The sequence below is a fragment of the Ovis aries genome, chromosome 1 (assembly GCF_016772045.2).
Source record: "Ovis aries strain OAR_USU_Benz2616 breed Rambouillet chromosome 1, ARS-UI_Ramb_v3.0, whole genome shotgun sequence".
Classification (NCBI taxonomy): Eukaryota; Metazoa; Chordata; class Mammalia; order Artiodactyla; family Bovidae; genus Ovis; species Ovis aries.
The window spans coordinates 20,472,862-20,496,238 of NC_056054.1; the positions used below are offsets into that span (position 1 = coordinate 20,472,862).

At 38.6% G+C, this 23,377-nt stretch overlaps 1 protein-coding gene across 5 annotated transcripts in view; it reads left to right on the forward strand.

Moving 5' to 3' along the window:
* Positions 1-23,377, forward strand: part of MAST2 (microtubule associated serine/threonine kinase 2) — a 199,617-nt gene that overhangs the window by 62,114 nt on the left and 114,126 nt on the right. For all 5 annotated transcript variants that reach the window (XM_027969430.2, XM_027969436.2, XM_060406588.1 and 2 more), the window contains one exon: positions 21,440-21,471. In XM_027969430.2, the coding sequence (XP_027825231.1) occupies positions 21,440-21,471 (32 nt within the window). The remainder of the gene's footprint in view (positions 1-21,439; positions 21,472-23,377) is intronic.

A 23,377-nucleotide genomic window follows, 5' to 3' on the forward strand; every position in this document is an offset into this window, starting at 1 on the left:
GGAAGCCTTCTACTTCCTAAGTCACGGATAATTTTGGTACAACAAGAAGTAAGTAAAATATAACAACGAGGGGGAAATATATTGGTAGACAACCTTCAGCTGAGTTTTAATGAGAACCTTTAGCACTAAAAGAGTACATATTACAACTATTTCAGTTTTGATGATTAATTTTTTTATGCTTTGTAAAGTAGATCATCTTGGCTTAGTCTTGAAAAAAATGTGCTGCTTGGGCTTACTTACATTATGTTGAGTGGAGCAATTAAATCAGACCAACACACGTCTAATTTTGGACACCAGACATTGCTGACAGATTGTTTACAGTTCATTTAGTTCATCATTGAATGTTTTAAAGGATTGACGTAAAGGTTTCAGTCAACCTATGAAGTTCTTACCATGAAATGTAGCTATTTCTCTTGTTTTTATTTTGTGTTTTTTTTAACAAAGTACCTAAGGTCTTTTTATTTATTCTTAATTGCCATTATTTTGGTTTCTTTAAAGTGCTCAGAAGGAAAATGTATAAGATTGGTAAAATTTAAACAAGTGATGATATTTGTAGCTCTTCTTATTTGTGCTTCTGGTTAATGGCATTGAAGGCAGTCAGAGCCTACTGGGAGCACCCACTGCACCTTCAGCAGCTGTTTAGTACCATCGGGCTTTCAAAGTCAAAGCCTTGTTTAATTTCTCCTTTTTAGTACAGTTGGTTCCATAAGATTTGGCATTTAATTTCTTGGAAATATTTTGAGAAGTAGTTATAAAGTACTCAGAAGACCTCTAATAAACAATGATGTGTGTTCAAGTAGCTGTTAATAAAAAAAATGGCTGCCTTGTAAGCACATTTAATTGCATTACCTATTTATATCTTTATTTCTCTTTAGTTTCCAGGATTCAGAAAGGGAATTCTGGTTTTTGGATGGGGAATATTTTCAATTATTGTGCTTGTTTTTTGTTAAATCAATTATTTCCTTCCTAGTGACTGAGTCAGTCTCTAATATCTGCTACCCTGTTTACTGATGCCCTTCCTCTCAGTTCTTTGTTTCTATCTAGCAGGAGTTCCAAATTGCCAGATCACAGAGCACTGTCAAGTGTTTCCTTACAGCCTCTTTTTTTTTTTTTTTTTTTTCTTTCCAGTTGCAAGTTTACGCTTTAGAAGGGGCTTCCCTGGTTGCTCGGCTGGTTAAGAATCCATCTGTAATGCCGGAGACCCCGGTTTGATTCCTGGGTTGGGAAGATCCACTGGAGAAGGGATAGGGTACTCACTCCAGTATTCTTGGGCTTCCCTGGTAGCTCAGCTGGTAAAGAATCTGCCTGCAATGTGGGAGACCTGGGCCCGATCCCTGGGTTGGGAAGATCCCCTGGAAAGGGGAACAGCTATCCATTATTCACTCAAGTATTTTGGCCTAGAGCATTCCATGGACTGTATAGTCCACAGGGTTGCAAAGAGTTGGATAGGACTTAGGAACTTTCACTTTACTCTCTAGAAGACTGCACTGGAACATCCTGAAATAGAAGTAATGCTTGAAAAGCAGCAGTTTAGATTATTTGTTTTAAACAGGTAAATTGTTAACATAAAACTTTAAAAGCTGATTTTAGATTTGTTTACATACACACATAAAAGCTAAAGTGTACCCAGTGGTCCGGGCTTCACTGATAGCTCAGCTGGTAAAGAATTTGCCTGCAATGAAGGAGACCTAGGTTCGATTCCTAGATCAGGAAGATCCCCTGGGGAAAGGATAGGCTACCACTCCAGTATTCTTGGGCTTCCCTGGTGGCTCAGCTGGTAAAGAATCCACCTGCAATGTGTGAGACCTGGATTGGATCCCTAGGTGGGGAAGATTCCCTGGAAAAGGGAAACACTATCCACTCCACTATTCTGGCCTGGAGAATTCCATGGACTGTACAGTCTATGGACTCGCAAAGAGTCAGACACGACCAAGCGACTTTCACTTCACCCAGTGATCCAGATAATCTACTGGGTAACCTCAGAGGAGATGAAAATCCAAATGAATATCTGGGCCTTACTAACAGCTTTTTGGTGAACAAATTAGACTTCTTAAAACTTTGCCAGAAAATCAGCGAAGACGCAGTCTACTTTGATCATCCAGTTTTCTTTGCCAGGTTTCCTGAGAGGTATCTTTGCAACCCCATGGACTTTAGCCCACCAAGCTCCTCTATCCTTGGGATTTTCCAGGCAAGAATACTGAAGTGGGTTGCCGTTTCCTACTCCAAGTGATCTTCCCAGCTCATGGATCGAACCTGTGTCTCTTATGTCTCTGGTACTGGCAGGGGATTCTTTACCCCTGTACCACCTGGAAAGCCCTGAGAGATACCAGTATAGTAAACAGTGCATTCACTGTGTGCCTGTTTTGTTTCCTGTGTTGTTAGACTCTACATTACCTCAGTCAGTCATCATGATGTTGATGACAAATACATATTATCTGCATTTTCAGGTATAGATAATTTTAAAGAAGAAACAGAAAGTTGATTCAAATTACAGTTCTGCCCCATGCTAACCGTATAACCATGGTCAAATTTTGAAAAAACTCTCAATGCCTCTCTTTAAAATTAAAAAATATTGAATTAGCAATATGGGAAGAGGGGAGGAGAGGATGAGATGTATGGAAAGAGTAACATGGAAACATACATTACCATATGTAAAATAGATAGCCAACAGGAATTTGCTGTATGACTCAGGAAACTCCAACAGGGGCTCTGTATCAACCTAGAGGGGTGGGAATGGGGAGGGAGATGGGAGGGAGTTTCAAAAGGGAGGGCATATATGTATACCTATGGCTGATTCATGTTGAGGTTTGACAGAAAATAGCAAAAGTCTGTGAAGGAATTATCCTTCAATAAAAAATAAATGAAAAAATAGTGAAGTATAGTTGATTTGTAGTATTGATATTAGTTTCAAGTGTACAGAATCCAGTATTTTTATAAATTATACTCCATTAAAAGTTACTGTAGAATACTGGCTATAATTCCTTGTGGTATACAATATATCCTCGTTCCGTATCTAATTTATACATAGTAAGCTTGTATCTGTTAATCGCATACCCCTCATTTGCCCTTCCCCACTTCCCTCTTCCCTTGGGTGACCTTTTTGCAGGTTTGTTTTCTACATCTGTGGTTCTGTTTCTGTTTTGTGTATACTGTCATTTGTATTATTTTTTAGATTCCACATATAACTGATACCATACAGTATTTGTCTTTCTCTGTCTGACTTTGCTTAGTACATTTGAGAGTAAAAGGCAAGGGCTGCAGCAGGAAGACCAGTTAGGAGACTGTTGTGGTCCAAAAGGCAAGAATGATTAATAGATTGGAAGAGAATGATAGCATTGGAGGCTTTCTGATTGGCCTTTCTTTTTCAGATATGTGAAGCTCAGTACCTTCTCAGGGACAGACAGCTTGTAAAAGTGACTGGGCTATAGATATAGATCAGAATAAGCTGAACTGAAAGTAACACAAAAGTTACTTTATGTGGTTGAAGTATTAAAGAAATACATTGACTCACAAGTATGGAAAGCCACAGGTTGGATGGGTTTCACAGTTGGGTGATCTTGAGTCTTTTGCTCAGCTAGTGGCTTCTTTTTCAACTGGCTTTCTGCTTATTAATAATAGAAAAAAAGATCTATAGTGGTTTCAGCCCACACATTCACACACTACAGCACCCCTGGGTCCTTTTAGACCTCTGGGAGATTATGTGTGAGCATTTTTCTTTTAAACTGGAGGGGCCTCCATCCTGTGTAGGGACTGACATTTTACTTGAAGAGCAGTTGAGGTTTGGGTCTTCCATATGGTAAAAATCGGCTGTCATCTTACTGCTGCTTTTGGAGCAGCTGCAGTGTGAGAGATTTGAGATTGCAATTCCTTGTGAATGGAAGAAGATGCTTTTCTTTTTGTGCTATTTCCCAGTCAACTTTATGGAGGTTATTTTAACTTTGAAGGGTCACCTGACTAGCCACTGTATACAAACTTTTATTATCAACTCTCTTAGTGTCATCATTTCTGTAACATGGTAAGTAAGTATTTGCCTGTAAGGCAAGCAAAGTAATTGCCCATCATTGTATAGAGTCCAGATTTTGAATTGAGACTATGCTGTGCCTTCAGGCAAAAACTGTGTTTAATGTTTCTTGATTTTCTACCTTTGATGTTCAAAAGTGCAAGTGCCATCATTCAGGGGTACCTGTTTTAGAAAACATATGATAGCATAGTACATGCTGGGAAGCATTATTGTTCACAGAGCTTTCTTGGGATTTTTAATTTTGAAAATTATGACTATCCTAATAAGTTATGATCATCATACAAGATGCAATTCAGTTTAGATTTTAGTTTTAAAAACAAAAATCTTTAAGAACCAACTAGATTTCAAACATTCTTTTTGAAAGTTATTTCATTTTTAAAATGATAGCGACAAATGAATAATCATGTAACCTAATAATTTCCTCCTGGTGTTCTAAATTTTGTTATTCTTTATGTGGAAAGTTTGATAAAATAAGAAAAATTACAGTTGTACTCATCAATCCTTAGTACCATTAAATATTTTCATCATGTCAGTAAATTGTATGCCTTTAAAAATTGAGTGATTTATCTATATGCTTTCTTTTTTTGCTCTGTGCTTTATAGTATACTCCTATGTTACAGTCAAAACAGACTTTTTTTGGATTATTTTTTCCATATTCATTTATGTTCTCCAACTGTTTCTCATTCTTCAGTGTTGTTCTGTCCTTTCTGTGCCTATCAACCTCCTGGTCATCTTCCCCGTGTAGCAACTAATGTCATCGTGGATAATTTCAACATTGAGTCAGCCTCGGAACTTTAGAGTTCTCTTCTACTTCTTAGACTTTACTCTTTTAACAACATACTTTCACTAACAGTGCATATTTTTATACATGGAGTTATTATGAATAGAATATCTTATAATATTCTAAAATTACAACCCCTTGTCATCTCTGAATTGAATTCTTGTGTTCTCCTGTGTGAATCAGGATCACAGTTTGAAGGACTGCAGACCACTTCCTGTAGATGTGTTTTACTTGACTAATTTTTTAGATTTTAAGAAAAATTGACCATCAAACGTTTTTCATTTTATATTTTGTTGCTTCATACATTTACTGTATTTTATAATTTTAAGGCTCTCATCTTTTTGCTTTTTAACAGCTCTGAAATGATAGTATGTTACTTTTGATGGTTTGCTATAGTTTAATTGACAGTGGTTATTTTGTTTTGCTTAATTTTTTTTTTTTTTGCTGATCCCTAAAATAATGGCATCTGTTGCAATTACTAGTTTTTGAGATTTGATGAAATATGGTACCTTACTGGCCCCTGAGAGTATTTGATTTTGCAATATTTATATCTCAAAGACCACTGTTGTTCTTAGGTTCCTCTATTTCTTTTTCTAATGTCTTGAAGATCTCTGTTTTTTTGAGTCTTTGGTTTTCTTTTAATAAGCTGTTACTAGTTTGATGTGTTTCCTTTCTGTATTATTTGAGATCTGTTTCCCTAGTTTTTCTAAAACCAGCTATCCCTTTATTTTAACCTTTTCAGTGTAATTTTTCTCTTGGTGTATCTGTTTCTAATGGCATGCAGTAGCTTCTTTTTTTCCCCCCTGTCTGTACTGACAAACTTGTCTATTTGCATTTGTCAGACATGGTTTCTGCCATACTGTTTCTTGCATTCCATGTCCTGCATGCCCATGCTTTACTGCTCTGATTCTTTGCCATTTAAAAATACTGATTAGTGTTTTGGCTTGTGTTCTTGTTTGATTTTTCTAACTCTACTGGTGAGTTAGAACAAATTCAGATTTTAACCCCCCTCCTGAAAAAGAGACTCCTTCTTTCTCATCAACCCCTCCAAAAATACATGCTATTTTTTGTTTAGCATTTTAGTTCTTTTTAAAAAATTCTACAAGTTAGTTATTTCTATTTATTGTTGTTATTTTATATAGTCAGTACTTATTGAAATTTATGTATCTTTGCTAGTTTTCTTGTTCAGTATTTCTTTTTGGGTCTTAGGCTTCTTATTGGGGCTTCCCTCGTAGCACAGACAGTAAAGAATTTGCCTGCAATGTGGAGACCTGGGCTCTAACCCCGGGCCAGAAAGATACCCTGGAGAAGGGAGTGGCTACCCCACTCCAGTATTCCTGCCTGGAGAATTCCATGGACAGAGGAGCCTGGTGGGCTACAGTCCATGGGGTCACAAAGAGTCAGACATGACTGAGTGACTGACACTTTAGCCATTATCTCTTCAGATATTGTAACACTTGCATTTACTTGTTGCCTTCTGAGATTTGAATTGGACATATGTTGAACACAAGTGCTGGATGCAGAAAAGGATATACTCTATATTCCATGTAAAGAAGATGTCTAAAAAGCAAAACTGACCTATAAAGTTGAGAAATCAAGATAGTGGTTTTCCTGGGGAGTGCAGGTAGTGACTGGAAGAGGGGACATGAGGATGCTTCTAGACTGATGGTTATAATTCGTTTTTTAAAAACCTGGCTATTGGTTACACTAGTGTGTTCAGTTTTCTAAAATTTGAGTTATATGCTTACATGCATTTTTTCTATAATTAATAGTGTGTTTTAAAAAATAATAAAATATTTCTTGTCTTCTTTCATCCAGCTGGTCACTGAAATATAGGATGGTATTGTTATCAGCAGTGGATTCTGAGGGGCCCCTTGAGTAGTTTTTCTTCACTCCTGCTGTCGCTTCAAACAGTGTTATTTATGTGAGGCACACTATGTGAATTTACTTATAAGTTCTGTGAAGAGATATCTAGTCTTTCAACTGGAGAATACCCTCTCCCCCCACCCCCACCCCCTGTGCTTTTATATGTTAGCTGAGAAGTTGTCTCCAAAACCCAACCCTCTACCCACTTCCAATGGAGTGGAAAGTTGAGTTACGTTTCTTGAAAGTGAAAGTTGCTCATTCATGTCCAACTCTTTGCGTCCCCATGGACTGTACTGCTCTTGCTAAGTCACTTCAGTCGTGTCCGACTCTCTGCGACTCCATAGACGGCAGCCCACCAGGCTCTGCCGTTCCTCGAATTCTCTAGGCCAGAATACTGGAATGGGTAGCCGTTCCCTTCTCCAGGGGATCTTCCCAACCCAGGGATCCAACCCAGGTCTCCCACATTGCAGGTGGATTCTTTACCAGCTGAGCCAGCAGGGAACTATTAATTTCCTTTTCTGGGAAGGGTGCTGCTACTTAGTGGAAGAGGAAAGAATGAATATAAGTGAGAATTCAAATAGAAAATGTGAAGGGGATTCTGACTAGGAGCTGCCTTAGGCAGAGATAGCTTTGATCACAGTCATCTCCATGCTGGTGGCTATTGATAGAAAGGACAATCGCCAGCCTTGTACTCTTGGCTTGCATATTTACTTGTGGGGGTAGTGGTTATTGCCTTTAGACACTTGGCTTTTGTCTTTTCTTTGGAAATACTTTATGAGTTTTGTCATTGTGAAAAATGAGTAATGCATATAGACAGTGATTCCTCATGTAAGCAGCACCATCTTGTTTTGTGTGTAATACCTTTAGAAGCTTTTGGAAAAGTGAAAGGGAGTGAATAGTGTTATTTCTTTAGAATTTAGTATTACAGCTTTCTTTGCCACTTAAGAATATAGTTCAAGAAAAGAGATACACATCATTTTTGGCAGGCAGTGTCAAAGTATGATAACTTGAGGGATCTAAAATGATAATAAAAATTGCAGAGACTCTAAACAATATATCCTTGAGTTTTGGGAGCAGAGTTAGTATTTGGAGAATAGCAATTCATCCATTAGCTTTTAAACTCTGTTGGAGGTGGGTCAGATTAGAAAAATGCAACTTATTATTAATGATAATTCAGACTGTCAAACTCTAATTTTTTTTTTTTTTTGAGTGGGGAGGAGTTTTTTTTTCAGAGTAATTTTAGGTTTACAGCAAAACTGAGAGGAAGGTCAGATATTTCTTATGTTATTTTTTGCCCTCCACACATACATAACCTTCTCCATTACCAATACCATTCATGAGAATGGTACTTTTTGGTTTGTTTTTTAACCAAGGCTGAACCTACATTAATTTCATTTTAATCACCCAAAGGCCTTAGTTTACTTTAGGATTCACTGTTGGTGGTATATATTCTGTGGGTTGGGACAAATGTATAATGACATATATATGTCATTATAGTATACAGAATATTTTCACTGCCCCAAAAGTCCTCTGTGATCTGCCTGTTCATCTCCCCCTCCCCCAGCCTCTGGCAACCACTGATCTTTTTACTGTGTCCATAGTTTTGCCTTTTCTAGAACATCATATAGTTGTAATCATACAGTGACCTTTTCAGATTTATTTCTTTCACTTAGTAATGTGAATTTAACTTTCCTTCTTGCCCTTTCATGGCTCAATAGCTCATTTCTTTTTAGTGCTGAATAATATTCCATTGTCTGGCTATACTGCAGTTTATTTATCTGTTTACCTACTGAAGCACATTTTGATTGTTTCTAGGTTTTAGCCATTATTAATATAGCTGCTCTAAACATCTATGTGGAGGTTTTTATGTGGATATAAGTTTTCAGCTCCTTCAGGTAAATATCAAGGAGTGCAATTGGTGGGTTAAGAAATAAGAGTATTTTAGCTTTTTAAAAAAATCATTTATTTTTTAATTGAAGGATAATTACTTTGCCGTATTGTATTGTCTTCTGCTATACATCAACAGGGATCAGCCGTAGGTATACATATGTCCCCTCCCTCTTGAACCTTCCGCCCCATCCCACCCCTGTAGGTTGTCCCAGAGCCCTGGTTTGAGTTCCCTGAGTCACACAGCAAATTCCCATTGGCTATCTGTTTTACCTCTGGTAGTGTATATGTTTCCATGTTACTGTCTCCATTCGTTCCACCCACTCCTTCCTCCCTCCACCCTGTGTCCATATGCCTGTTCTCTATGTCTGCGTATCCATTGCTGCCCTGTAATGGGTTCATCAGTACCAGCTTTCTAGATTCCATATATGTGTGTTAATATCTGATATTTGTTTTTCTTTTTCTGACCTACTTCACTCTGTATAATAAGCTCTAGGTTCACCCACCTCATTAGAATGGACTCAGATGCATTCCTTTTTATGGCTGAGTAATATTCCATTGTTTATATGTACCACAGCTTCTTTATCCATTCATCTGTTGATGGGCATCTAGGTTGCTTCTGTGTCCTAGCTGTTGTAAACAGTACTGCAGTTAACACTGGGGTACATGTGTCTTTTTCAATTTTGGTTTCCTCAGGGTATATGCCTAGTAGTGGGATTGCTGGGTCATATGGTAGTTTAATTCCTAGTTTTTAAGCAACCTGTGTACTATCTTCTGTAGTGGCTGTATCAATTTATATTCCTATCAACCTTCCAAGAGAATTCCCTTTTCTCCACACCCTTGACTCTTAGCGACTCTTAGCATTTATTGTTTGTAGATTTTTTGATGATGGCCATTCTGATGGGTTTGAGGTGATACTTCAGTGTAGTTTTTGATTTGCATTTCTCTAATAATGAGCGATGTTGAGCATCTTTTCATGTATTTATTATTTGTATTTAGTATCCATTTGTATGTCTTCTTTGGAGAAATGTCTGTTTAGGTCTTTTGTCCACTTTTTAATTAGGTTGTGTGTTTCTCTGGTATTGAGTTTGAATGAGCAGTTTTTATATTTTGGAAATTAATCCTTTGTCAGTTGTTTCATTGCTGTTATCTCTTCTCATTCTGAGGGTTGTCTTTTCACCTTGTTTATAGTTTCCTTTGCTGTGCAAAAGCTTTTAAGTTTAATTAGGTCCCACTTGTTTATTTTTGTTTTTATTTTCATTTCTCTAGGAGATGGGTCATAGAGGTTCTTGCTATGGTTTATGTCATACAGTGTTCTGCCTGTGTTTTCGTCTAAGAGTTTTATGGTTTCTGGCCTTACATTTAGGTCTTTAATCTATTTTGAGTTTATCTTTGTATTTAGTGTTCAGTTCAGTTCAGTCCCTCAGTTGTGTCTGACTTTTTGCGACCCCATGAATTGCAGCACGCCAGGCCTCCCTGTCCATCACTCCTGGAGTTCACTCAAACTCACGTCCATCGAGTCAGTGATGCCATCCAGCCATCTTATCCTCTATTGTCCCCTTCTCCTCCTGCCCCCAATCCCTACCAGCATCAGAGTCTTTTCCAATGAGTTAGCTCTTCACATCAGGTGGCCAAAGTACTGGAGTTTCAGCTTTAGCATCATTCCTTCCAAAGAACACCCAGGACTGATCTCCTTTAGGATGGACTGGTTGGATCTCCTTGCAGTTCAAGGGACTCTCAATAGTCTTCTCCAACACCACCGTTCAAAAGCATCAATTCTTCGGCTCTCAGCCTTCTTCACAGTCCAACTCTCACATCCATACATGACTACTGGAAAAACCATAGCCTTGTCTAGATGGACCCCTGCTGGCAAAGTAATGTCTCTGGTTTTTAATATGCTATTTAGGTTGGTCATAACTTTCCTTCCAAGGAGTAAGCATCTTTTAATTTCATGTATAGTGTTAGGACGGAGAAGGCAATGGCACCCCATTCCAGTACTCTTGCCTGGAAAATCCCATGGATAGAGGTTCCTGGTAGGCTATAGTCCATGGGGTCGCTAAGAGTCAAATGCGACTGAGTGACTTCACTTTCACTTTTCACTTTCATGCATTGGAGAAGGAAATGGCAACCCACTCCAGTGTTCTTGCCTGGAGAATCCCAGGGACGGGGGAGCCTGGTGGGCTGCCATCTATGGGGTTGCACAGAGTCGGACACGACTGAAGTGACTTAGCAGCAGCAGCAGCAGTGTTAGGAAGTATTCTAATTTCATTCTTTTACACATAGCTTTCCAGTTCTCCCAGTACCATTTATTGAAGAGACTGTCTTTCCCCATTGTATATTCTTGCCTCCTTTGTCAAAGATAAGGTGCCCATAGGTGCATGGGTTTATCTCTGGGCTTTCTGTCTTGTTCCATTGGTCTGTATTTCTGTTTTTGTGCCAGTACCATACTGTTTTGCAGCCTTGTTTTATTGTAAAGTCAGGAAGGTTGATTCTTCCAGCTCCGCTGTTCTTACTGAAGATTGCTTTGACTATTCAGTGTCTTTTGTGTTTCCATATGAATTGTAAAATTTTTGGTTCTAGTTCTGAGAAAAATGCCATTGGTAATTTGATAGGGATTGCATTGAATCTGTAGATTGCATTTGATAGTATAGTCATTTTCACAATATTGATTCTTCCAGCCCAGGAACGTGGAATATCTCTCCATTTGTTTATGTCATCTTTGATTTCTTTCATCAGTGTCTTAGTTGTTGCATGTGGAATCTTGTATTTTTGTTGTGACATGCAGGATCTTTAGTTGCAGCATGAGAGCTCTTAGTTGCAGCATGTGGGGTCTAGTTCCCTGACCAAGGGAATCTGGGTCCTCTGCATTGGGAGCATGGAGTCTTAGCCACTGGACCACCAGGGTATGACTATGTTTAGTTTTATAAGGAACTGCCAAACTGTCTTCCAAAGTGGCTGTACTAATTTGCATTCCCACCAGCAATGAATGAGATTTCCTGTTGCTCCATATCCTCACCAGCATTTGGTGTTGTCGGTGTTCCAGATTTTAACCATTCTTATAGGTGTGTAGTGATGTTGTTGTTCAGTTGCTAAGTCGTGTCCTATTCTTTGTGACCCCATGAACTGCAGCATGCCAGGCTTCTCTGTCCTTCACTAGCTCCCAGATTTTGCTCAAATTCATGTCCATTGAGTTGGTGATGCTATCTAACCATCTCATCCTCTGTTGCTCCCTTCTCCATTTGCTTTCAATTCTTCCCCAGCATCAGGATCTTTTCCAGTGAGTTGGCTCTTTGTGTTAGGTGGCCAAAGTATTGGAGCTTCAGCATCTGCCCTTCCAATGGATATTCAAGGTTGATATCCTTTAGGATTGACTGGTTTGATCTCCTTGTAGTTCACAGGACTCTCACAAGTCTTCTCTAGCACCACAGTTCGAAAACATCAGTTCTTTGGCACTCATCCTTCTTTATGGTCCATCTCTCATATCTCTACATGACAAACAGAAAAGCCATGTTATTGTTCATTCGTCAAGTTGTGTCTGACTCAATGTGACCCCGTGGACTGCAGCATGCCAGGCTTCCCTGCCCCTCAGCATCTCCCAGAATTTGCTCAAGTTCGTGTCCATTGCATTGATTTTGTCATCCAACTGTTGCTATCTTCTTCTGCTTTCAATCCTTCCTAGCATCAGGGTCTTTTCCAGTGAGTTGGCTCTTTGTATCAGGTGGCCAGAATATTGGAATTTCAGCTTCAGCATCAGTCTTTCCATTGAGTATTCAGAGTTGATTTCCTTTAAGATTGACTTGTTTGATCTCCTTGCTGTCCAAGGGACTCTCAAGAGTCTTCTCCAGTACCACAGTTCAAAACCATCAATTCTTGGGCCTTCTGCCTTCTCTACGGTCGAGCTCCCACAACTGTACATGACTACTGGAAAAACCATAGCTTTGACTGTATGGGCCTTTGTTGACAAAGTGATATCTTTGCTTTTTAACACACTAGGTTTGTGTAGGTTTTTCATAGCTTTTCTTCCAAGGAGCAAGTGTCTTTTAGACTGCAGTCACCATCTGCAGTGATTTTAGAGCCCAAGCAGGGGAAATGGGTCACTGTTTCCATTGTTTCCCCATCTGTTTGTCAGGAAGTGATAGGACTGGATGCCATGATCTTAGTTTTTTCAATGTTAACTTTAAGCCAGCCTTTTTACTCTCCTTGTTCACCCTTGTCAAGAGGCATTTTAGTTCCTCTTCATTTTCTGCCATTAAGGTGGTGGTATCTGCATATTGGAGGTTAATATTTCTCCCGGCAGTCTTGATTCTAGCTTGTGATTCATCCAGCCTGGCATTTACAGACAATGTATTCTGCATAGAAGTTAAATAAATAGGGTGACAGTATATACCCTTGTTGTACTCCTTTCACAATTTTGAACCAGTCACTTGTTCCATGTGAGGTTCTAATTGTTGCTTCTTGATGCATACAGGTTTCTCAGGAGACAGGTAAGGTAGTTTGGTATTCCCATCCTATTTTTTTTTTTTTTAAGAATTTTCCAATTTGTTGTGATCCACACAGTCAAAGGCTTTTGCGTTGTCAGTGAAGCAAAAGTAGATGCTTTTCTGGAATTCCCTTGCTTTCTCTATGATCCAGTGTATGTTGGCAATTTGTTCTACATTTTCTAAACCTTGTACTTGTGAAAGTTCTCGGTTCACATACTGCTGAAGCCTAGCTTGATGGATTTTGAGCATAAACTTTACTAGCATGCAAAATAAGCACAATTGTTCAGTAGTTTGAAAATTCACTATCTTAATATTATTTTGATTTGCATTTCCCTGATAACATATGATATAGAGCATCTTTTTATATGAAAAAACCTTAAGCTTTTAAATGTATTTTCTTCTTTAGCCTTGGAATAACTTTTATGAGATAGGCAAAATAGATGTTTTTATCTCAGGTGTGCAGATAAGAAAAATTAGATTTAGAAAGGTTTAATGACTGACCAGGATTTATGAGCAGAGTAAGTAGTAGAACTGTGTTAAAGTATTTTTTTTGACTCAGCCCTGAGTTCTTCATACAATGCAGCAATATCTTGTTAGGATCATTAAACTATTTTTACTGTTCTTCACATTCATATGAGAACAACACATATCATCTGTGTCAAAATTTATAGAATAAAATACTTTTGTATACCTTGTTTTATTTGACCTTTATAAGCATGAAATCTAGCCCTTGTTGTTTTTCAGTTGCTAAGTTGTGTCCAGCTCTTTTGTAACCCCTTGGACTGTAGCCCTTCAAGCTCCTCTGTCCTTTAGATTTCCCAGGCAAAAATACTGGAGTGGGTTACCATTTCCTTCTCCAGGGGATCTTTGCAACCCAGGGATCAAATCCACATCTCCTGCTTTACCATTGAGCCACTAGGGAAGCTCATCTAGTCCTTAGAAAGAGGTAAAATTCCAGGCACAAGTTACACGTTATTGAGAATATGAACCTAATTTTCATAAATTCAAATTTTGTGCTCTTTTCCATGTTTCTTAATATTATTGCATAATGTAAATATTGTCATTGGAACCTGTTCTCAGGATGAGGACATCTGAATTTAATAAAAAAAAGAGGAGTGAAACATTTAGAGTTTGATTGGCATACCATATCTCCATATACACTCATTTCCCCCTTAGTTCTTGACCTCAGGATACACCCACACTCAAGTGTGAATAAGTGGAGCTAAAACACCATTATGCCCAGAGCAGTAGTAATGGTACATTTGCTATACAGGAAAGGAAAGTTTTTGTGCATCCCAGCAGAATGGTTGCTGCCAGAGGAAAAACCTTGTATTTTGGAATAATGGTCTTTTAAGGCCACTTAATAAATGGTATAAAAGTGGATTTCCTTGGTAGGTAATGGCTTCTACTCTTTCCTGTCCTGAAAACTTAAAAGAAAAAAACAATAAAAATCAGTCAGTGGAATAGCTACCATCCTGAAGACAGTCAGTAAATAAGTGATAGCAGAGCATATCCTTTCTCCAGTAAAGCCTCTTTTGCTGACATAATTGCATTTGACAGTTTCCATCAATATAAGTCCAATGAGCAAGACCCTATGTGAGCCTTATAATGATGATAGTGATAATAAAATAGTAAGTAGCATTCACTTACATTACTCATTCATTGATTATTCATCAAATGTTCATTTGGTACCTACTAAACCAGGTTTGTGCTGGGTACTAGCAATATAATTGTGAGCAGGACTGATCTCTCCTTCTCCAGCTAACAATCAGTCTGAGAAAAGAGACAAGCAACTAATTGCAGTAAAGAGTTGGAATTAAATAGAGGTAGGCTGAGGAACTGGCACCCCACTCCAGCACTCTTGCCTGGAAAATCCCATGGATGGAGGAGCCTGGTGGGCTGCAGTCCATGGAGTCGCTACGAGTCGGACACGACTGAGCGACTTCACTTCCACTTTTCACTTTCATGCATTGGAGGAGAAAATGGCAACCCACTCCAGTGTTCTTGCCTGGAGAATCCCAGGGACGGGGGAGCCTGGTGGGCTGCTAACTATGGGGTTGCACAGAGTCAGACACAACTGAAGCGACTTAGCAGTAGCAGCAGCAGGCTGAGGAACAGAGAAGGCAATGGCAACCCACTCTAGTAATCTTGCCTGGAAAATCCGACAAATGGAGGAGCCTGGTAGGCTGCAGTCCATGGGGTCACTAAGAGTCGGACGACTGACTTCACTTTCACTTTTCACTTTCATGCTTTTGAGAAGAAAATGGCAACCCACTCCAGTGTTCTTGCCTGGAGAATCCCGGAGAGGGGGGAGTCTGGTGGGCTGCCGTCTATGGGGTCACACAGAGTCAGACACGACTGAAGAAACTTAGCAGCAGCAGCAGGCTAAGGAAACTGTGTGTAGGGAAATCGTCTCAGAAGAAATGAGGTTTAAGCTAAGATCCGAGAAGGTATAAAAAGACCAAAGGAACAATCAGAGAGAACTATAGCTGTGAAGCCCTACAGGTGTGTGTGAGAGCGAGTACGGCATGTTTAACAGATCAAAACTCCAACAAGCCTGAGAACTGTGCAAATGATGATAGAAAGGAAGACAATAGCAGCTAGGTAGTGCCCTCTAGGCACTTTAGACTTTAAACTAAAGGACTTTAGACTTTATCCATTGAAGGGTTTTAAGAAGAGAAATCACCTAGTCATTTCTGCATTTTAAAAAGATCTTTCTAACTGCACTATTTGTTTTGTTAAATTCATACACTATCACTTACAAAATAGATACTTATTACATGATATTTGCATTAATAGGGCATTAGGAATCAAGGGGGACAGAACTAAAGTGAAGTCATTTGGGATGGTGTTATGGGATGATGCTGGCTTGGACTAGTGGACATAGCTGTGGAAGTAAAGTGAAACTGACAGACTAAAGATAGATATTTTGGAGGTAGAATTGGCAAGGCTCAATGAATAATTGGATGTGTAGGGTCAGATAAAGTGAAGAAGCAGGAATACCTCTGGGTTTGATGGTACCGAAATGAAAAACAGGAAAAGGGCAAGACTGAATAGAAAGATAAGTTGAGCTATAATTGTAAAACTATATACAACTATATAGTTGGAGAGAGATCTGGGATAAAAATACAAATCTGTAAGATATGTGTAGAGAGGAGTGTTTCCAGGGAGTAAAGACCATCAACATGTAAGCATCTTAAATATTGAAGAAAGAGGCTGCAAATGATAAGAGGCAAAAGAGGGGAATGTAGTTTAATGGATATAAAAATCATTCAAGACAGAAGAATGACTGATACTGTTAGATGCTACTGAGCAGTCAAGTCTGGAAAGGAAGTGAAGAGTGAAAAAAAAGGGGGGGGAGGAGCTTTCTTGGTGACTCATCTGCCTGAGTAGGTAAGGAATCTGCCTGTAATGGAGGTAGACCCCAGTTCAACCCCTGGGTCCAGAACATCCCCTGGAGAAGAGAATGGTTACCCATGCCAGTATTCTTGCCTGGAGAATTCCATGGACAGAGGAGGAAAATGATGAAGGAAGAGGCTGCAAATGATAAGAGGTAAAACAGGGGAATGTAGTTTTCATGGATAGAAAAGTCATTTAAGACAGAAGAATGAAAGATACCGTCAGATGCTGCTGAATAGTCAAGTACAGAAAAGAAAAGTACACTAAAAATGTGGTGAAGGTTTTACACGAAGACGTTGGTAACCTGGCAAGAATGGCTTAAATGGGGTGGTAAGGAGGGTGAGGGAAAAATGGGGTGCTAGGGTCTTGGGATATCTGCATTGTGTTGAAGAAAATAGGAGGCAATATGTTGAAGACAGTGAATGTAGACAATTCATTCAAGAAATGTGACTGAAGGAGGAAAAAACATTTATAAGGCTAAGTTGTTAAAGAGAGGTGTACAGTGATTCAGGGAAATTTTTTTCTTATATCAAGGTGGGATAGACTGGAATGTGTTCAGAATGTGATAATCAAACAATCATGAAGGATAGAGTCCAGAGATAACTACTAGTAGGTTCGAGAAGGCTGAATGGAATAGGCTTCACCGGAGGTTGTAATGTATTGTCAGTTATTACCTCATGCTTTCTAAGAGTAAATGATGAGTCAGAGAATTTATGGTTATTTGCCTAAATGGGTGCTTTTCTTGCCTTAGCCAAATTTCCTGATTAGGCAGCTTTCCTCCTCAGCCTGCTGTGAATATTCCCTGGGAAAGGGAGGTTAGGGAAATCATTGTTCCTTGGATTGCTTTTATCTGATTGGAGACCTTACCTTGTTTCACTTTGCCTTAGGCCTGTCTTTATGGACAGCTTGGCACTGGAAGTACTGATCTGGAGCCCTGGGCATCCATCTTGAAAATGTAGGCTTTTGTGTAGGTGCAAGGGTTAGTGAGGATTGGAGAAGGGATGGATTTCTATAGATTCATTTCCTTGTCTAAAAGTGATTCAGAGAGGGGCAAATAGGCATTTCATAGAATTTTTGTTTATTGTTTGTTATTCTATAGTAGCTCAGTCATGTCCGAATCTTGGTGACCCCATGGACTGAATCCCACGAGGCTCCTCTGTCCATGGGATTTCCCAGGCAAGAATACTGGAGTGGGTTGCCATTTCCTTCTCCAGGGGATCTTTCTGACCCAGGGTTCAAACCTGCATCTCTGGTTCTGGTGTCTTCTGCATTGCAGGCAGATTCTTTACCACTGAGCCACTAGGGAAGCTTGTTTATTGTTACTGCCCCCCAATATATTAATAAACCCACCCCGTGTCACCTATTTAAACTATTCAAAAAGCCAGAACTGTCATGTAGATTCAAAGAATGATATTCCCAATTTTGCATATATTGTTTCAGAAAATAGAAAGAGAACACTCTCCTAGGACATTTTATGAGGATAGTATAACCATGATGCCAAAACCAACAAGACAGCTTGAGAAGAAAAAGTACATAGCCCAGTTTTATTTACTAATGTAGAAGCAAAAAGTCCTAAATAAAAGCCTCCAGACGCTGGATGTTTTATTAGTGAAATAATACCAGTCTTAGACAAACTCGTTCAGAAAATAGAGGAGAGGCAGGAACACTTCGCAGTTGGTTTTAGGAGACTGGCATAATTGTGATACCAAAATCTGACAAAGGCATTATAGTAAAAGAAAACTGAAGGCCATTATCCCTTATGAACATAGGTGTAAAAATCATTAATAAAATATTAGCAAAGATAATCTTATGGCATATTTGACAAAGTTTGGTTTAACCTAGAAACGTAAGATTAGTATTACCCGAAATACTAATTTGGTTAGTATTTCGGGTAATACTAATTTGGGGATAATCAAATATTACCCCTACATCAATTCAAAACGGATAATGAACCTAAGCATAAAGGCTAAAACCATAAAGCATTTGGAAATAAAATGTAGGAAAATATTTTTTGTGTCCCTGGCACGGACAAAATCTTCTTAGACAAGATACTAAGAGCACTATTAAAAAAGAAAACTGGCAAGCTGACCTTCATCAAAATTAAAAACTTTTGCTCATAAAGGTACCACTTAAAGGAATTTCCTGATGGTCCATTGGTTAGGGCACTGTCTCCACTGTAGAGGGCATTAGTTCAATCCCTGGTCAGGAAATTAAGATCCTGCAAACCGCATGCTCCCCACCCCCCAAGGGAAAAAAAACACCAATTGATAACTCCAGTAGGCCAGCCATAGGCTGGGAGAAAATATTTATCAAAGTATCTAACAAAGGACTTGTATCTAGAATATGTGAGGACCTCTTCTACTCAATAGTAAAAAGATAAACAGTTCACTTATAAAGGCGGCAAAATATTTTATATAAGAATATATACTGATGACTAATAAGCATGTGACATGCTCAACACTTATCAGAAAAATGTCAATTAAACCAACAGTGAGATACCAATACATACTCACAAGAATGGTTAAAATTTAAAATACTGATATCATGTAAGTGGCATGAATGTAGAGCAATTCTTATGTTATTAGTGAGGGTAATCTATATTAGCTAGAATGTGAAGCAATAGAAACTCCCATACATTGTTAATACAAGTAAAACATAGTATTAATACAATCACTTTAGAAAAAGATCTAGTAGTTTCTTATAAACTAAACATACACCAATCCTATAACCCAGCATCACACTTTAATTTACTCAAGTGTCGGGAGTTAGGGAGATAGGTTTGAAAAGGAGAACTCTTAGAAAGTGTTGGTTCAGTTCAGTTCAGTTCAGTCGCTCAGCCGTGTCTGACTCTTTGTGACCCCGTGGACTGCAGCACACCACGCTTCCCTGTCCATCAACTTCCGGAGCCTACTTAAGCTCATGTCCATCGCGTTGGTGATGCCCTCCAACCATCTCATCCTCTGTCATCCCCTTCTCCTCCTGCCTTCTATCTTTCCCAGCATCAGGGTCTTTTCCAGTGAGTCGGTTCTTTGCATCAGGTGGCCAAAAGTATTGGAGTTTCAGCTTCAGCGTCAGTCCTTCCAATGAATATTCAGGACTGATTTCCTTTAGGATGGACTGGTTGGATCTCCTTGCAGTCCAAGGGACTCTCAAGAGTCTTCTCCAACACCACAGTTCAAAAGCATCATTTCTTCGGTGCTCAGTTTTCTTTATAGTCCAACTCTCACATCCATACGTGACTACTGGAAAAACCATAGCTTTGACTAGATGGACCTTTGTTGGTAAAGTAATGTCTCTGCTTTTTAATATGCTGTCTAGGTTGGTCATAGCTTTTCTTCCAAGGAGCAAGCATCTTTTAATTTCATGGCTGCAGTTACCATTTGCAGTGATTTTGGAGCCCCCCAAAATAAGTCTGTCACTATTTCCATTGTTTCCTCATCTATTTGCCATGAAGTGATGGGACCAGATGCCATGATCTTAGTTTTCTGAATGTTGCCTTTTAAGCCAACTTTTTCACTTTCCTCTTTCACTTTCATCCAGAGGCTCTTTAGTTCTTTGCTTTCTGCCGTAAGGGTGGTGTCATCTGCATATCTGAGGTTATTGATATTTGTCCCGGCAACCTTGATTCCAGCTTGTGCTTCATCCAGTCCAGCGTTCTTCATGATGTATTCTGCATAGAAGTTAAATAAGCAGGGTGACAATATACAGCTTTGACATACTCCTTTCCCAATTTGGAACCAGTCTGTTGTTGCATGTCCAGTTCTAACTGTTGCTTCTTGATCTGCATACAGATATCTCAGGAGGCAGGTAAGGTGGTCTGGTATTCCCATCTCTTTAAGAATTTTCCACAGATTGTTGTGATCCAAACAGTCCAAGGCTTTGGCATAGTCAATAAAGTAAAAGATGTTTTTCTGGAACTCTCTTGCTTTTTTGATGATTTGTCAGATGTTGGCAATTTGATCTTTGGTTCCTCTGCCTTTTCTAAATCCAGCTTGAACATTTGGATTGGAGGGGAAGGTAAATTGGAGGGGAAGGTAAATCATCATTTTGGGAGCAATTTCTGACTCAGTTCATGCCACATCTAAGTGTATACTACCAAGAAACTTTTTATACACGTGGATGACAAAACATGTATAGTATGTTTATAGGAGCATTGTCTTGTTGGAGAAGAAAAACATGGAAAGAAAATTAAGTTTCCATTTACTGGAGAATCAGTAAATAAATATTATAAAAATTTATAGATTGGACCGCTGTGCTATAGCTGTATGAACTAAAGTGAAATATATTCACATGGGTGAGTCTCCTAATTATAGTGTAGATTGATGTCAGCTGATGAATATATGCAGTCTTATAAGTATATAATTTAAAAATATATAAAACAATGCTAGTAATTATTTAAGGATATATATAATAAAAAATAAAGACATATATGGAAAAGATAAACAAAAAGTTAAGATAGTTGTTAAGTGGAGACTAGTGGGAGGTGGGACTTGGTAAATTTGGAAAGCATGTCACAGGGGCCCAACTTCTATTGTAGGGGTTATTTCTCATGCCAGCGGTGTGTATCATCATCTCTATTGTATTATTTTCTATAATTTATTTGTTTAAAATATTTTATAATTAAAGAAAATATTCCATTTCATTCCTTTCATACCCATAACTAATGATATGAATCCTTCACAATTTATCAGCAGTTGGTGGCTGGCCCAGTGAGTACCTGGAATCTACAGTGGCCTGTTGGTTCCATCTAGTGGTGAAATTGCTGCAGGTGTTCTGTGAAACATCTTCAGTAAGGAAGAATGAGATGATAGTTAGCCAGACTGCTTAAATTTTATTATTTCACTTAAATTTAAGAGACAAAGGAAAATGTTATTTTTCAGAGCTAGTGAGTTTTTGCCCTTATTAAAATGATGCTAGAAATCTTCTAGGACATAGAGCACAGGCTTTTAGGACTGAGAAGGGTTCTTCTTTCTCTCTAACCTTTGTTTGTGATTTGTTTTTCAGAAGGAGCTGAGCCTTCCAAGAAGAGGCAGCTTGTAAGTAGATGATGATTATGATTACAATTATGATCTCCTGCTCAGGAATCCCTCCTGGGGACTGTTTTCAGTATCACTCAGAGTATTCATGAGTCTGTTTTTCTGTGGACTCTTTTCTGGGCCAGTGAAACCAGTGGGCCAGCCAACTTCTCTCACTGTGTTTGTCAGCTCTTCCGTTCTCCCTCATCACTCCCGACCCCAAATCCTCTCCTCTATGTCAATTTTTGTCTAACATTTGAGCGAAAGCCACCACTTAAATACCCATCACAGTCTTTTATGCTTGTGTTCTGGAGTTTACTGAGTTTAGTAGTCATGCTTTTTGCGAATGTTAAAATTGAAGCTCTTAACATCTGCATCTGTCCCATAAATGGTACTGGGGAGAGGTCAACAAGTTGAGGCAAACAAAAGCTAAGTTTGGGATCACGGTTGGAATGGGGCTATTGTTTACCTGTTTGTTTCATTCTGGCTTCAGGGCCCAGGGAAATTCATTAATGATCTTTGTCCCAGGATTTTAATTTCTAATATTTTGTTGGCCTGCTTTTTCCCTCAGGAATTATTTTGGGGGTAGTACTGCAAATTTGGCTAATCAGGATCGTTTAGAATGCTTATTATGCAGATTAAAAACAAACATTTAAATGATAAAAAGGAGCTAGAATGCTGATTCTGAACTTATTTAAATTAAAATCTCCATGTTGGGGCCCAAGAGCCTATATTTTTTTGCCCCTGCACCCACACCCACCATGATTTTGCTAAGAAACCAAATTTGAGAAACAGTAAGGAAATAGGGCTATGTTAAAACAATGGCTTTGAAATTTTTCCTTACAGAAATACGTGAGGCATAATTATGGAGGAGGACACAACGGTATTCATATATATTTACTAAGTATACTTTATACATCGTATATGTTTAAAAATGTGTGAAACACATGGTTTTTCTGTTACTGTCTTTCTGGGATTTTGCTTTGTAAAAATGCTCTAATGATTAAATTGTCCTCTGAGATTCTTATAAAGTCCTTTTGGCTGCTTTATGAAAGCTCACTGTTATTTGATATAAAGAGACTTGAGTTATGAGTCAGAAAACTCCTAGGAGTCAGTCTTGGCTATGTCACTTAATTAACTTTGTACTGTAGAGGAATCGCTTCATCTTCTCAGTTGCTTTATCTATAGAATGAACATTTTGATACCTGTTTTTCTTCTTTTTTAATAGTTATTAGAAAGGCAATATGTGTGATAGTGCTTCATTTTTTAGTTTTAGTTTAAGTGTATGTTACTTTCAGAATTCTTATAAATATATTAGATTAAATTTGGATATATTTTATTATTTAAGAGTCACCTTTCTGTCTTTATTTCTAGCAGTGAATCTCAGTTCTAGGTTCTCAGGTGTCCTGAGTCTTCTAAAAACTGGGCAAGAGCGCTGCCAGGACTCTTAATGGATGCACTTAACGATGCACTGAGTGGGTATATATAATTGAAAGAGGGTAACTTTTCAGCATCACCTTCAGCAAATATTTGTACTTGGTGACTTTCCTATTATTTCTGGCATTTTTTTAATTCTTTAGGTTCCTTTTTTGGGAAGTTCTCTGAGCTTTGCCTTTGCTTCAGGTTAGGTGAAATGAAAGGCCTGAGGTTGATCACTTCTTTCAGAAATGTATACCTCTAATGAATAGTCTGCAGAGAAGGAAGGATATCCTGTGCAAGTGATTTTTGTTTGAAACTGGAGGAAATTTTAGATCAATTTAGCTTTAGAGACATTTCTTGGTTATTTTAGTGGTATCTAAAGTGAGGCCTATTCTGACTACCTTTAAATATTGCCACGCTGAGTGTCTTGTAGGATCTTAGTTCCTTGACCGGGGATTGAACTCAGGCTCTGACAATGAAAGTGCTGAGTCCTAACCACTGGATCGCC